General features: G+C 35.9%; 2 protein-coding genes across 3 annotated transcripts in view; one reads left to right on the forward strand and one right to left on the reverse strand.

Annotated features, from left to right (window-relative positions):
• The window catches only part of LOC136025202 (dopamine receptor 2-like), an 84,650-nt gene extending 79,438 nt beyond the window's left edge, over positions 1-5,212 (reverse strand). Inside the window, exon 1 of the mRNA XM_065701005.1 lies at positions 5,079-5,212. The gene's annotated coding sequence lies outside the window, so the exon portion shown is untranslated. The remainder of the gene's footprint in view (positions 1-5,078) is intronic.
• Positions 5,213-7,328: 2,116 nt separating this feature from the next.
• The window catches only part of LOC136025206 (uncharacterized), a 248,249-nt gene continuing 241,956 nt past the window's right edge, over positions 7,329-13,621 (forward strand). For both annotated transcript variants that reach the window (XM_065701012.1, XM_065701013.1), the window contains exon 1: positions 7,329-7,460. In XM_065701012.1, the coding sequence (XP_065557084.1) occupies positions 7,449-7,460 (12 nt within the window). In that variant the 5' untranslated portion in view covers positions 7,329-7,448. The remainder of the gene's footprint in view (positions 7,461-13,621) is intronic.

A 13,621-nucleotide genomic window follows, 5' to 3' on the forward strand; every position in this document is an offset into this window, starting at 1 on the left:
AGTTATTTCATAGGCAGCACCACTCTATAATAGCTCGAAACATCATTGAAACTCTTAAAGGAGCTAATTTGACTAAAAATTAAAAGTTCTGGCATACTTTTAAGAGTAAAAATAGATTTTGAGGGCAAGCAGCCCTTCTTTCAAGTCTAATTAATTTCCATACGCATTCAGTCAAAATTCTGAGACAACCATTCTGTTCAGCATGGTAGAACAGTCCAGAAACTATGTTTAAAGGGATATTGGGCTTATTAACCCCGGACAATTATGAAATTGGTCCATTATGCTTTAAAAGTAAATGATTCTTTAAACTAAATGAAAAGGCATTGTGTTTATGGTTGCCAATAAGACACCTGAGCAGCAAATCGAACGACTGGGGTATTATGTTGAAGCTTTTGGGCTACTAATATTGCTACTTCTGCTTTTACAGTTTAAATACACAAGAAGAGTTTAAAGGTATTGATGTTCTCAAAGAGCACAGATAGAATCTTTTTCAAAACTATATTAAATTTTATTTTTCAGGTCATCTTCAGGAGTTATAAAATTAAATAAAAGAAATAGTGTTTATTTTAGGATTGAAAATTGTTAAAAAGTTTCTCCAACATACAAATAGCAACCCTTCTTGTAGAATAATTATAGAATAAAATTACTATTGAATAAAATTATAATTCTTATAGAATAAATTGTAAAAACAATGAAAAATAAAAAAAACAATGTTGGTTGTAAAAAACGAGCGAACAGATATTAATTTAAAAAACTTTTTCCACAAAAGATTCTTTTAAATTAATTATTTTTTTAAATTAATTTTGGAATAAAGGTAGAATATTCAAAAATTCTTTCATTTCTTCATTTATTCTATTTGTTATAATTTCTTTTTGGCTTTGCATTTTTTAATGTGGGGGGAATTTGCACGGTGGTATTTTTCCAATAGGGAATTTTCCACGTAGGAGATTTTCTAAACACAGCTTCAAGGTTTTTTTTAGCTCTTCTTCAAGCTAGATAGCCTAAAGCCCTATTTTTCAAAAGATTTCTTGCGCAGAAATTGTGAAGGGTCAGAAACATCATAAAATAATACATCCAACAATGTTAGTAAGTAACTATGGAAAATGCAAACACTTGCTAATCCAAATATTAATATTTACCAAAAACTATTTGCCATTGTAATACAATGTTCAAATATTGACCGTTTAACGCCTCAGAAAATGAAACAAAAAAGATATTATCAAACAATATATGGCAACAAACTCGGGAGTTCCTGAAGCCTATAGTAACCAGAACTCTTATAACTGTTATTACATAAAAATAATTGTCTTACTATACTGATTCCAAATATGTAAAATTCCGTAGGTTGAATGTTATCCATAAAAACTAAGAGCCTGAGAAAATTTTCCAGATTTTCGGAAAAGGAGGAAAAAACTCCCAAAAATGCAAGCAATCTTAATGAGGATCACATCGTTAGATTCATCATATTAGAGATCCCTGATGTAAGAGCCGACATCCCCCCGGAAAATTACCCCTCCCCGTGGAACATAAACCCAGGAAATGTCTCCTGCACAAAATAACCCCCAATCCACCCCCCATAGAAAAATACCCCCTGGTAAATATCCCCCCGAAATTACCCCCGAGGAAAATAGCCCCTGTAGAAAATACACCCTGAAAAATATCAATTCCATATTTCTTTTGCGTTGTTTAAAGCCTTTCTGATCCCTACCTCCGTCTCAAGGTCGTAGATATTTCAGAAGATGCTCATACCATCAGAAATTGAGGGTTCTGGTCCTTTTGTTGTAAATCGAAAGTAATTGGAGACCAGCCAGTCACGGGAGGACAGTTTCAGGGGGGTATTTTCTAGCGAGAAGGGGTATTTTTCGGGTGGTATATTTTCTGGGAGGGTGGTATTTTCCACGGGGTTATATTTCGTGGGTGTATTTTCCGAGAGTATGTTCTGGGGGGCATAAACACCTAGACCCCTTGATGTATAAGTTTCAAGCTCCTACCTACAAAATGTGATTTTTTTTTCTCAGAATGAAGACAACGGATGCATGTGTGTTTTTTTATTGTTCTTTTTTCAGGGTCACCATGTCGAACGAATGGTCTTAGAAGATGAGGATGGGGCTCATTCGAACTAAAACTATGAGTTCTTGTACTCTTCTTAAATGAATAAAAATATTGTGCCCGGGAAAAGTGGCGTTTTCTGCCACTTCAGGGTATTAATCTACTATTTTGCCCTAAGGGGACCAAGTTGCTATTGATTCTGAAAATCGAAAATTCTGTAATAGCCATTTAATTTAAAGATATCTAAAGACTATATATTGAGTGTCCCAGTTACAGAGGTACTAATACTGCATAGTGGTGCATTCTGTATTCTTTCCTCAAAAGTCATGCAGTCCATAGAACTGCATGTCCATGCAGTCATGCAGTCCATAGGTTCATATGAGTACTTATCTTAATTAAATAAAAAAATCACGTTTTACAACTGAAAGTAAGGAACAGCATTAATACTTAAAATAAAAATAAATTATCACATATATGAGGGGGGTTCAACCCCTATTCAATACCTCACTCTTTACGCTAAAGTTCAAATTTTACACCAATTCTTTAAGAATGACCCCTGAATCACAATGGCCGTTTAACTCGAGTAAATAGCTCTTTTGGAAGTACCAAGAAAATTTTAGTGTAAAGAGAGAGGTATTGACAATAGGGCAAACCCACTCAAATACGTAATAATTTCTATTCGTCTTAAGTTTTAATGTTGCTCTTTACTTTCAGTTGAAATAGCTTGTTTTCTTATTTTATTCTGATTTTTTTAAATAATGCTGGGAAATTCGTTGTCCCCTTCATAGAAATTTCCCTTGCTCCATGAAATCTTTCTCCAAGGAAAGATCGGTCAAAAAAAACAACCTCTCACCGATCTACGAGGTTGCAGCAACTGCTGCAACTACCATGAAAGCTCGATTCTTTGTTCAGAAAGAAGAATAATAAAGAACTCGAGATATCTCCTGTTGAGTGTCTGCAAAATCATGCTTACACAACATCAACATGTGGTGATGACCCCCACCCTCGGTTACCGAAGAAGCGTCAAGGCAGAAAATTCATGTTGGTATTTTTCCAGTAGATCAAAGCATTCCTGTTTAGTATTATATTACTTTTCTTAAGCCTGTCGAACTTGAAAAACAACAACATCATCGGAGACTGGTTCAAAACAAGTACAAAGCTAGCTGTTAATCATCCAAATTAAAACACGTTGACTTCAAAATAGAGTGAAGTTTTCTTTTGCAACAAATGATTTAGAAAGTGAATTATAATTTTGCAATTGAATTAAGCTGCACACTAAAACTAGTTTTGACATCTCTTGTTCGGAAATTTTGGAATAGATGAAGCAACGCTGGCAAATCCGAGCATTGACAAGAGAGGACCACATACTTTTTTTCTTCTTTTTGTTCATCCATGATCAAGCAAATGACAACGCTTTAAATGCAAAAGCAAGTGTATTGTGCGAAGTTTTATATTTAATATTTAGTACGGAGCAAAAAAAAATGGGGTTCGCTCTTTACTAGGGTTCAGCTTTCCTGTGTGTGATATATTTAAATGATAATAAAAAAGAGAGGCCATTTCGATATTAAATACCTTGCATACAAAAACATTCTCCTCTCTAGATTTCAAATAATTGCTGCATAGTTCACTTCTTTTAAATATATTTTCAATAGCTTAAATATCTCGGAAATCGACCACTGAATTACTCAGGCGTGATGGAAGTTTCCTTTGAAGTACTCGCCTAAATTATCTATATATATTTTCAATGTTTTGAGTTAGATCATCTGAGGGAATAGATCCAACGATAATGATAAGTAAACTGAATGATCTGGTAGATGAAGATTAGAGGAAAGTATGGATTTGGAGGAAAGATTAGAGGAAAGATGGGATTTGGAGGACGCAAGTGGTCCAATTGGGTTGAAATTCAAAAATCTGATAGTATCGTATAGGAGATTATTGCTGTTTAAGAAATATTAAAAAAAATGTCTTGCAGTAAAACAAAAAAAAAAATTGGACGAACTTGTTGAATAAAAATGATACGCATACTATTTCTGGTACTTGTGTATTATTCAGAACACACTCAAAATGTGAAGTATTTTATATATAGAGGTGGTTAGATTGGGTTAGGTTAGGTATTTGATATAATGCACACCCCCCCCCCTAATGTGTAAATATATAGCCCAAACTTTTGATAAAGCTAGTGAAATAAAACAAAATATGATGAAAATATAATACTTTATTAGGAAAATTATAAAATTACAACTTAGAATTATGTACCCAGAACGCAGAAATGTCGGTAAGAATCGCGTTAAAAGGAAGTCTTCCTTCTGCCTACTGTCAGCAAATTATGTATTTACACAAAAATTGACTTTTTTCAAATATGGCCTATTCGTTCCTTGTCGTAAGAGTAATATTGTGTCCATTTACGTACTGTTTTCATGTGGGCAACAACCCCTTATCCCGGAAAAATTTAATTTCCTCTTTTTCAGTCTTTGGCAAATCCTAAATCTTCATTTCAAAACCTATGTTCAGACACTATCTTCTATCATTATGCGTAACAAAATAAATTGAGTTTTGTCTTTGTGGCTATGGAACCGGATTTTCTCATAAAATGTACCTGCATCGTAGTTTGTTTCGCGAATGAACCTAACTTCACTTATTAAGTGTGTTTTGAATAATACACAAGTGCCCTATTTCTCATAAGCTTGAACCATTTGCAAGGTCATGCCTGCAACCCCACTTTACAATTTTTTGAAACTCCCCTCTAAAAAGTGTTTTCAGGTTGACACAAAAATTGTCAAACCCTTCATGGTAATGAAAGGTAAGTTCATTAACCCGTAGTAAGTGAAAAGCTTGGAAATGGATGTTCAAAAAGAATATATGCATCATCAAATAGTTTGTGGCACGGAACTGTGAATCAGGAGTGACTACCATGAACAGCAACTAAAACTATAATACAGTGACTTATGAATAATAATTTATACATCAAAACAATTGGCGTTTTATTTTAATCCTAAATATGTAAAAAAAAAAAGTTTAAAGTTACTCACCAAAAGTCACGAGACAGTGAAAATTTGCCTGATTCTTTTGAAAAGGGGGAAAATAACCCCAAAAGACGAGTGATCTTGATGAAAATTTACAAAATCAAGTCTTCCATATCAGTAAATCCTGCTACAGGTTCCAAGCCTGTGTCTAGAAAATGTAAAATTTTGTATTATTTCCGTGAAAAATAGTTACGGGTATGTGTTTCTTTGTTTGTTAGTTCTTTCCCTTTTTTTGTTTCAGAGGGGAAAAAAATCCATGGATCTGAAAAAAAAGAAAAAAAACTCTTAGATATACATTAATAAATTTCTTGGGAAGGTAATCGGATCATAATTTGATTGTTAGGGCTATATAATCCAACACCCCCTTCTCTGAGAAATAAGACACAACAGGTTTTGTGAAGTTTGAAGGACTAAAAACCATAGGATGTAAACTAAATTGAAAAGAAATACGAAAGTGGGACAAAAATTGCTAAGATCTCAAAAAGTGGGGGTGTGGGCATATTTGAATAAAATTGGAGTGCTCTTTTGAAGAATGTAAAGAAGAAACTACCAATACTACTGCTGCTGCCTCCAATATTATGCCGAAAACCTACGGCTTGGACTAAATAGGGTCAGTTTAACTAGAAGTAAATTTGGTCGGTGCAAAAAAATAGAAGCCAAATGTCCAAAAAATTACTTTTTGAAGAATTACTCGGTAAATAAAAGGTCTTGACCAGCAGCCGCCAGTATCCACTGTCATAAATGCAAAACGTTTCCAGTTTGAGCTCCATTGGTTATAACCCCCCTCCCCAGGAGGTGTATTGTTTGAATCTCTCAAATATTCTGAGTGAAACAGCTATCTAAATATTGATCTGATGCCATGAGGAGTCACAGAAATGGACGGAGCAGTAAAGTACACAGGATGGGTGGTGACCTTTAAATCACTTTTGGTCTTTCAATAAGACGATGGAAACTAACTATTTCTGACCGATTGAGCAGCTTTCTAAGTTTGTAAGGCCATCCATTCTATAAAAAATAGATGGTACATCAATCACTATTTATATAGTCAGTGCATTGGTCGGCTCTACTTAATTGACTCTTATTGATCCTCCGTACAAGAAGCTGAAATGGCAGCAAATATATTTTCATGCTGAAATTACCGAGCTACGCATGTCGTCTTCAGATTTAATGATCTCTCTGTAGGCATAATTTTAAATCATTTCTTAGTGTCCATTTAATCTGTAAAGGGATCTAAAAGGAGTCCATATTTGTAAGAAACTATAATTTTTCTGATGGATTTGTTTTGGACTGTTTATTAAGATTTTTTGAGACATGATTTACATAACATCTTCTCACGACTAAATCTATTGGAGCAACACATTCATGGAGGGATATGCTATCTCCTATCGTTATCCTGAAGTATGTGAAGTATGTGAGCTAAGACCAACTGCAACGGAGATTCTCATTCCATTTTCTGCTCAGAGGCATTTTCAATATCAAGAACTAAGACTGAGGAAACTTTAACCCTGGATAATCTGGAAGAAGTTTGAAAGACATCGAATAATTTTAGTTTTCAACTGCTGTAAAAAAAAATCCCTTGATGCTTTTAACACAAGGGAAGGGACAAAAAAAATGATAGGGAGGTAATTGCCTCTCTCTTACAACCTCTTAATCTTAACACAAAGGTTGACTTTTCCTTAAAAACGGAAGAACTTTTTGATGCGCATTTGCTTTCAAATATGAAATTTTCAACTCAACTGCTTATGAAAGGCAGCCGGTAAATATAACGCTTGAAATTACCATATAGATAAATGTTATACTCAAATATACTTTATGTAGAGCGCTAGTAAATCTTTATCATAAAGAGCAGATTTTGAGGGGAGTAGCTGCCTCGCATATTGTGATTTGCTTTCCAAGTCCAGCCAATTTTTGTCTTCACACGAATATCAATCTAGCAGCTTTCCTCTAGTCGTGAATATCATTATGGAAAACTAAGCTGGGTTCACTTGCTAGGTGTTCCGTTCACTATTAACACCCATGAAGCTAGAAGTAATACCAATCTCCTTTTCTAAAAGCAGAATGTAACCAAAATCCTTCATGATCAATTCCTTTCTAATGCTAAAGTTTAGTCAATTTTTAAAAAGGGAGTGTATTCATTATATTAGAGGTCTGGTCGTATTAGCAGAAAACCAGTTAATTGTCATCAAACAAGCGTTAACAAAGAAAACTTTGTCACGAGCTTCTTAAAGCCATTCTTTATCAAGCAGTAATTCATGGTCATGTTTTGCGCTTTAGATTTAAGCAGAAAACATTTTAAGTCAAAATCATATGCAGAGAGGATAGAACGTTATCAATTGGTCAAAACTGTGGATAATTATGTACGGATAAAACACAACCATGAAAATAATGGCAAGTTTTCTTTGAATACCATACTAAAAGTGATTACGCATATGTGTATTATAATAGCTGTGCGAATATGTTACAGGGAATGTCCGAAATTGGCGAGTGTTGTCATTCACCGGTAAATGTCCGAAATACCTATTTTTTTTTTGTCCTTGCATTTAATCAGCGTTACTAGTCAACTTTTTCATCTTATGTAAGGTTTGATGATGATAGGCTAGGTTTTAACGAATTTTTGAGATTTATAGTCTAATTTAACCTAACTTTAACTTTTACCATCAGAGTTTACATAAGACTGAAAAAGCTGATTTGCAAAGCTAACTGAATCCAAACAGATTAAAAGGAATTTGGGACAGTCAAAGGTGAATTTCGACGTTGACCAGGTTTCGGACATACACAGTAGCATATTCGTGGCATAACCCATGAATAATTGGAAATATACATAAAAACAAGAGCTAAGAGCTCATATGGCACTTGTGACGAGGCGAGAAGAGCTAAGAGCCAAGAGATCATATGGTATGAGCTCTAACAAAATTCTATGAATCAATAGATTGATTTAAAAAGGAAAATAAGAGGCTTAATGCCGGTCAAGATTTAAAATAAGAGCTCTGAGTCACAAAGTCCTTCTAAATATCAAAATTCATTAAGATCCGATCACCCACTTGTAAGTTATAAATCCCTAATATTTTCTAATTTTTCCTCTCCCTTTTGCCCCCCCCCAGATGGTCGAATCTGGAAAAACGACTTTATCAAGTAAAATTGTGCAGCTCCCTGACACGCCTACCAATTTTCATTGCCCTAGCACGTCCAGAAGCACCGAACTCGCCAAATCACTGAACCCCTCCCCCCAACTCCCCCAAAGAGAGCGAATCCAGTACGATTCTGTCAATCACGTATCAAGGACATTTGTTTATTCTATCCACCAAGCTTCATCCCGATTCCTCCACTCCAAGTGTTTTTCCAAGATTTCCCCCTCCAACTCCCCCCAATGTCAAAAGGTCTGGTCGGGATTTGAAATAAGAGCTCTGAGACATGAATTCCTTCTAAAAATGAAATTTCATTACGATCCGATCATCTATTCGTAAGATAAAAATATCCCAATTTTCAGGTTTTCCAAGAATTCCGGTTTCCCCATCCAACTCCCCCGAATGTCACAGGATCTGGTCGGAATTTGAAATTACAACTTTAAAGCACAAGATCCTTCTAAATATCAAATTCCATTAAGGTCTGGTCACCCTTTCGTAAGTTGCAAATACCTCAATTTTCAAAATTACCCCCCCCCCCCAATTCCACCAAAGAGAGCAGATCCGGTCCAGTTATGTCAATCACGTATCTTAGACAGGTTTCTATTCTTCCCATCCAGTTTCATCCTGATCTCACCGCTTTAAGTGTTTTCTAAGATTTCCGGTCCCCCAACTGCCCCCCCCCCCCCAATTACGCTTGATCCGGTTGAGATTTAAAATAAGATATCTGAGTTACGAGGTCCTTCTAAGTATGAAGTTTCACGAAGATTCGATCACTACTTCGTAAGTTAAAAATACGTAATTTTTTCTTATTTTTCAGAATTAACCCCCCCCCCAATTCAGCGGATCCGTTCCAATTATGTAAGTCACGCATACAAGACTTCTGCTTATTTTTCCAGCCAAGTTTCATCCCAATCCCTCCAATCTAGGCGTTTTCCATCATTTTAGGTTTCCCTACCCCAAACTTCCCCCGATGTCACCAGATCCGGTCAGGATTTAAAATAAGAGCTTTGAGACACGATATCCTTCTAAATATCAAATTTAAAGGAGATCCAATCACCCGGTCGTAAGTTAAAAATACCTCATTTTTTCTAGTTTTTCAGAATTACCCCCCCCCCCAACTACTCCAAAGAGAGTGGATCCGTTCTGGTTATGTCAATCATGTATCTAGGACTCGTGTTTTTCCCCCACCAAGTTTCATCCAGATCCCTCCACTCTAAGTGTTTTCCAAGTTTTAGGTTTCCCCTCCCAACTCCCCCCCCCCCAATGTCACCAGATCCGGACGGATTTAAAATAAGAGCTCTGAGCCACGATATCCTTCTGAATATCAAATTTCATTGAGATCCGATCACCCGTTCGTAAGTTAAAAATACATCATTTTTTTAATTTTTCAGAAATACCCCCCCCCCCCCCAACTACCCCAAAGAGAATGGATCCGTTCCGTTTATGTCAATCATCTATCTAGGACTTGTGTTTATTTTTCCCACCATGTTTCATCCCAATCCCTCCACTCTAAGTGTTTTCCAAGTTTTAGGTTTCCCCCTCCCAACTCCCTGCCCCCGTCACCAGATCCGGTCGGGATTTAAAATAAGAGCTCTAAGATACGATATCCTTCTAAACATCAAATTTCATTGAGATCCGATCACCCGTTCGCAAGTTGAAAATACATCATTTTTTCTAATTTTTAAGAATTACTCCCCCCCTAACTACCCCAAAGAGAGCGAATCAGTTTCGATTATGTCAATCATGTATCTGGGACTTGCGCTTGTTTTTCCCATCAAGTTTCATCCCGATCCCTCCACTCTAAGTGTTTTCCAAGATTTTAGGTTCCCCCCTCCAACTCCCCACAACGTCATCAGATCTGGTCGGGATTTAAAATAAGAGCTCTGAGACGTAATATCATTCCAAACATCCAATTTCATTAAGATCCAATCACCCGCTCATAAGTTAAAAATGCTTCATTTTTTCTATTTTTTCCAAATTAACCGCCCCCCACTCCTCCTCCCCAGATGGTCAAACCGGCAAAACGACTATTTCTAATTTAATCTGGTCCGATCCCTGATACGCTTGCCAAATTTCATCGTCCTAACTTACCTGGAAGTGCCTAAAGTAGCAAAACCGGGACCGACAGACAGGCCGACAGACAGACAGACCGACAGACCGACAGAATTGGCGATTGCTATATGTCACTTGGTTAATACCAAGTGCCATAAAAAGTCGTCATATTAGTCAAAATGCTTGGAGGAGAGCTCTGTACCATTTACGCGCATGTGCAAAGAAAAAATGTAAAAATGACTGTTTTCCAAATCATGCCAGGAAATCTCCTTTTCTCCCCACTCCAATGCAAAACTCCCCTGGAAAACTATCCCTGGAAACTTTCCTCTACTCAGAACAATTTCGTCATGGAAAATCCCACCCTGCAGAAAATTCCACCTCCAAACATTATAAGTATATTTCCCAGTAACAAATACTATATGTGAACCATTGACACCCGCGAAACTTAAAGTCCTTTCTCTGGAGACTGTTTGGGGTCAATGCATCCACAAAGCACAGTTATTCAACTATGCCGAATTAATTGGCTATATCGAAATTTTGATCAGATTTCAGTGGGGGAAATTAGGATGTAGAAGGGGTACTAGATATCCTCCAATTTTTTCGGTCACTTGAAGAAAATTAGAAACTTCTGATGTCCATTCAAATGAGGCCTCTTCAGATCTTATAGGACCATTGGTTTTATATGATGAACCCCGGGAAAAAAAATCCAAGGTCTTTCGTCTGGCATAAGAAATCCACATTTCTTTGTATAGGAGCTTTAAACCTCTACAACAGGGTCCGCTGATCTAAATCTGATGGTGTGATTTTTGCTAAAATTGCTTGCCTTTTTGGGGGTCTTTCCATCATTTTTCAAAAATTTGGCAAATTTTCTCAAGCTCGTAACTTATGATGGGTAACAAAAACTTAGGTTTTTTTTTATACATTTGGATTCACCTAATTGTTATAAAGGTTCAGTGTTTCATAGTTTCAGTTATTTGTTTGTCCTAGTCCCTCCTTACTCACAGTTCGTTACCCTGAATTCTTTGATATAAATGTATTAATTTGGTCGGTTTAAATGGGCTTTATGGATATGGGCACTATCCGGAAACCGTTAATGATTTTTGGGTAGCCCAGAGACATGATCCATGTGATTTCTATGAAAGCGACAAAAAAATGTTAGAAAAAATGCAAAAATCCTAACATCAAAATATATCAGGACTGGGCCCAATGACCCATCTTTTCGTCAGTGTATGTCCCTGGTATTGGTTACAAATCGGTTGTTGAAGTGGTACTATGAACTTTTCCTGGTGTTCTCAATGGAGTTCAGATGCCAGTTTTCTTTAAAACTTGACCCCCTGTCCACTAAAGCCTACCCAATAAGTTTAAATGCTCTAAATCGAGAACTCCTACTCATTAAAACTGGATTACAATTCTCCCTAGAATTCCAGTTTTCAGAACAACAGATATAATAGCATATATATATATATATATATGGGATATATGGGATCGTGCTATCTAATCCATTACGTTTTTCCAACATATGCATAAACACATATTTCCCCTCTTTTTCGGTCATTTTGAAATCATCTAAGGAGTGTACATTTTAGATATTTGACGCTAGTTATTTACAAAAGTTGCAGTATAAATGATTAAATTACGATAAAACATGTTTCAAAGCCGACTATAAATTTAAACCAGTTATCTAGTATGATCAGTAAATCAATTAACTTAATGAATGCTTTAAAGTTTAAGCTAATTTTTCCACAGCATCAAACTTTCTGCAATCAAACTCCTTGATAAACAAACTGAGTCGGAGGACCTTGGGTAGGGTCACGAGTTCCGAAGCCAATTATCCCCTTAGCCAGATACAGATAGACATGCAAAGGCTCTTTCTAATCAAGAAGGCTCGGGGATTATTTAGAAAATGCTCATTTTGCGTTATTTAGCACTAACTAAATTATCAAATTCATCAAAGTCAATCATTAAATAAATAAATCAGTATATTTGGGTATCAATTAATAATTTATCAATTAGTGAATTTAGTTCATGGTTAAATGATTGAATATTTTTTTTCTGGGTTTTCTCACATTACAATATGTTTCGATCAAAATCATACCAAAGTTCAAAATTTGGAATGAACCAGACACCGCTTTAGATTCTTCTTATTTGGTTATAAATAAATGTGACTTAAAGCACAAGCGCAAGATTAGATGACTTTTTTTGTACCCAGAATGACTACAATGATTATGTAATTGAAACCTTGGTGTGATTAATCGCTGCTTCTCAGGTACTAAATAAAAGCACAAGAAAGTCTTTGTTCGCCTTTAAATAAACTCTTTGTGTTTGGCAAATATTCCATTTTACTCCGGCTTTAGGATGGTGATGTATGAATCAAAATTACAAAATACGTATTTTCAGTCGATGAGATAAGCCATGATTACGAAAGACATAGTTGTGTAACACAACCTATTGGAAAAAGGTTTTCTAGGAAATTTTTACACATTTAGAATTAAGAACATTTTGTTAATGAAAATACTCTGAATTTTTCCTAGGAGGAGAACTTCTCATTGAATTCTTTTTTTTTGTTGTTACTCGTACCTATTCCAGAAAATTGTGGATATTTTTGTCAAGAACTGAACTTCCGCTAAAAATGAATTGTGGACATATAAAAAATTAAACCTATGGCACATCCATAGAAAGCTTAGAAAGTAATGGCGCATTGTATTGTAGAAAGCTTAGCGGCGTCTTTTGTTTCTGGCTGTTGGTCGTTTTATAATACCTTAGGCACAGACAGCAGAACCTATTAAAATATTACTCTTGTTTCCTTCTTGCTGCTGGAAGACCTGTCACCTCTTGGGTGTAAAACAGTTGGTGGTACCAAACTGTAAGTAAGCAGAAACATGGGGTAAAATTAAGTGAAATTCTAAAGAAGGGAGTTTTGTTAACCATTTGATTCCTATTATATAAAGTCTTCTAGTTTAAAATTACCCAACAAAAGTTTTTAGCCTGGGAGAGTTTGACCCATTTACGGAAAAAGGGAGAGAGGGTTCCCATTGAGCGCAAACTCAACCATCAACTCAACCACCATAGCTCGACCACCAAGCAATTTAACCACCCTGAAATCAGCTACCACTTAACTCAACTACCTTAAATTCAACCCCAAACAGCTCAACTACCGTCAACTCTAGCATCGCATAGTTCAACCACCATCAACTCAATCACCACATAGCTGAGATTTGTTTAAATTTATTCCCTCGTGCAAGATTTTCATATATTGTTTTAAATAAGGAACAAAAAAAAGAAACATTGAAATTGGTGCCATTTTTCTCATGAGCAAAACACGAGTCAAAGAGAGAAAAACTTGACTCCAGAGAGTAAAATGCGTTTGGGCAA

Source organism: Artemia franciscana, chromosome 3, assembly GCF_032884065.1.
Source record: "Artemia franciscana chromosome 3, ASM3288406v1, whole genome shotgun sequence".
In the NCBI taxonomy this organism is placed as follows: domain Eukaryota; kingdom Metazoa; phylum Arthropoda; class Branchiopoda; order Anostraca; family Artemiidae; genus Artemia; species Artemia franciscana.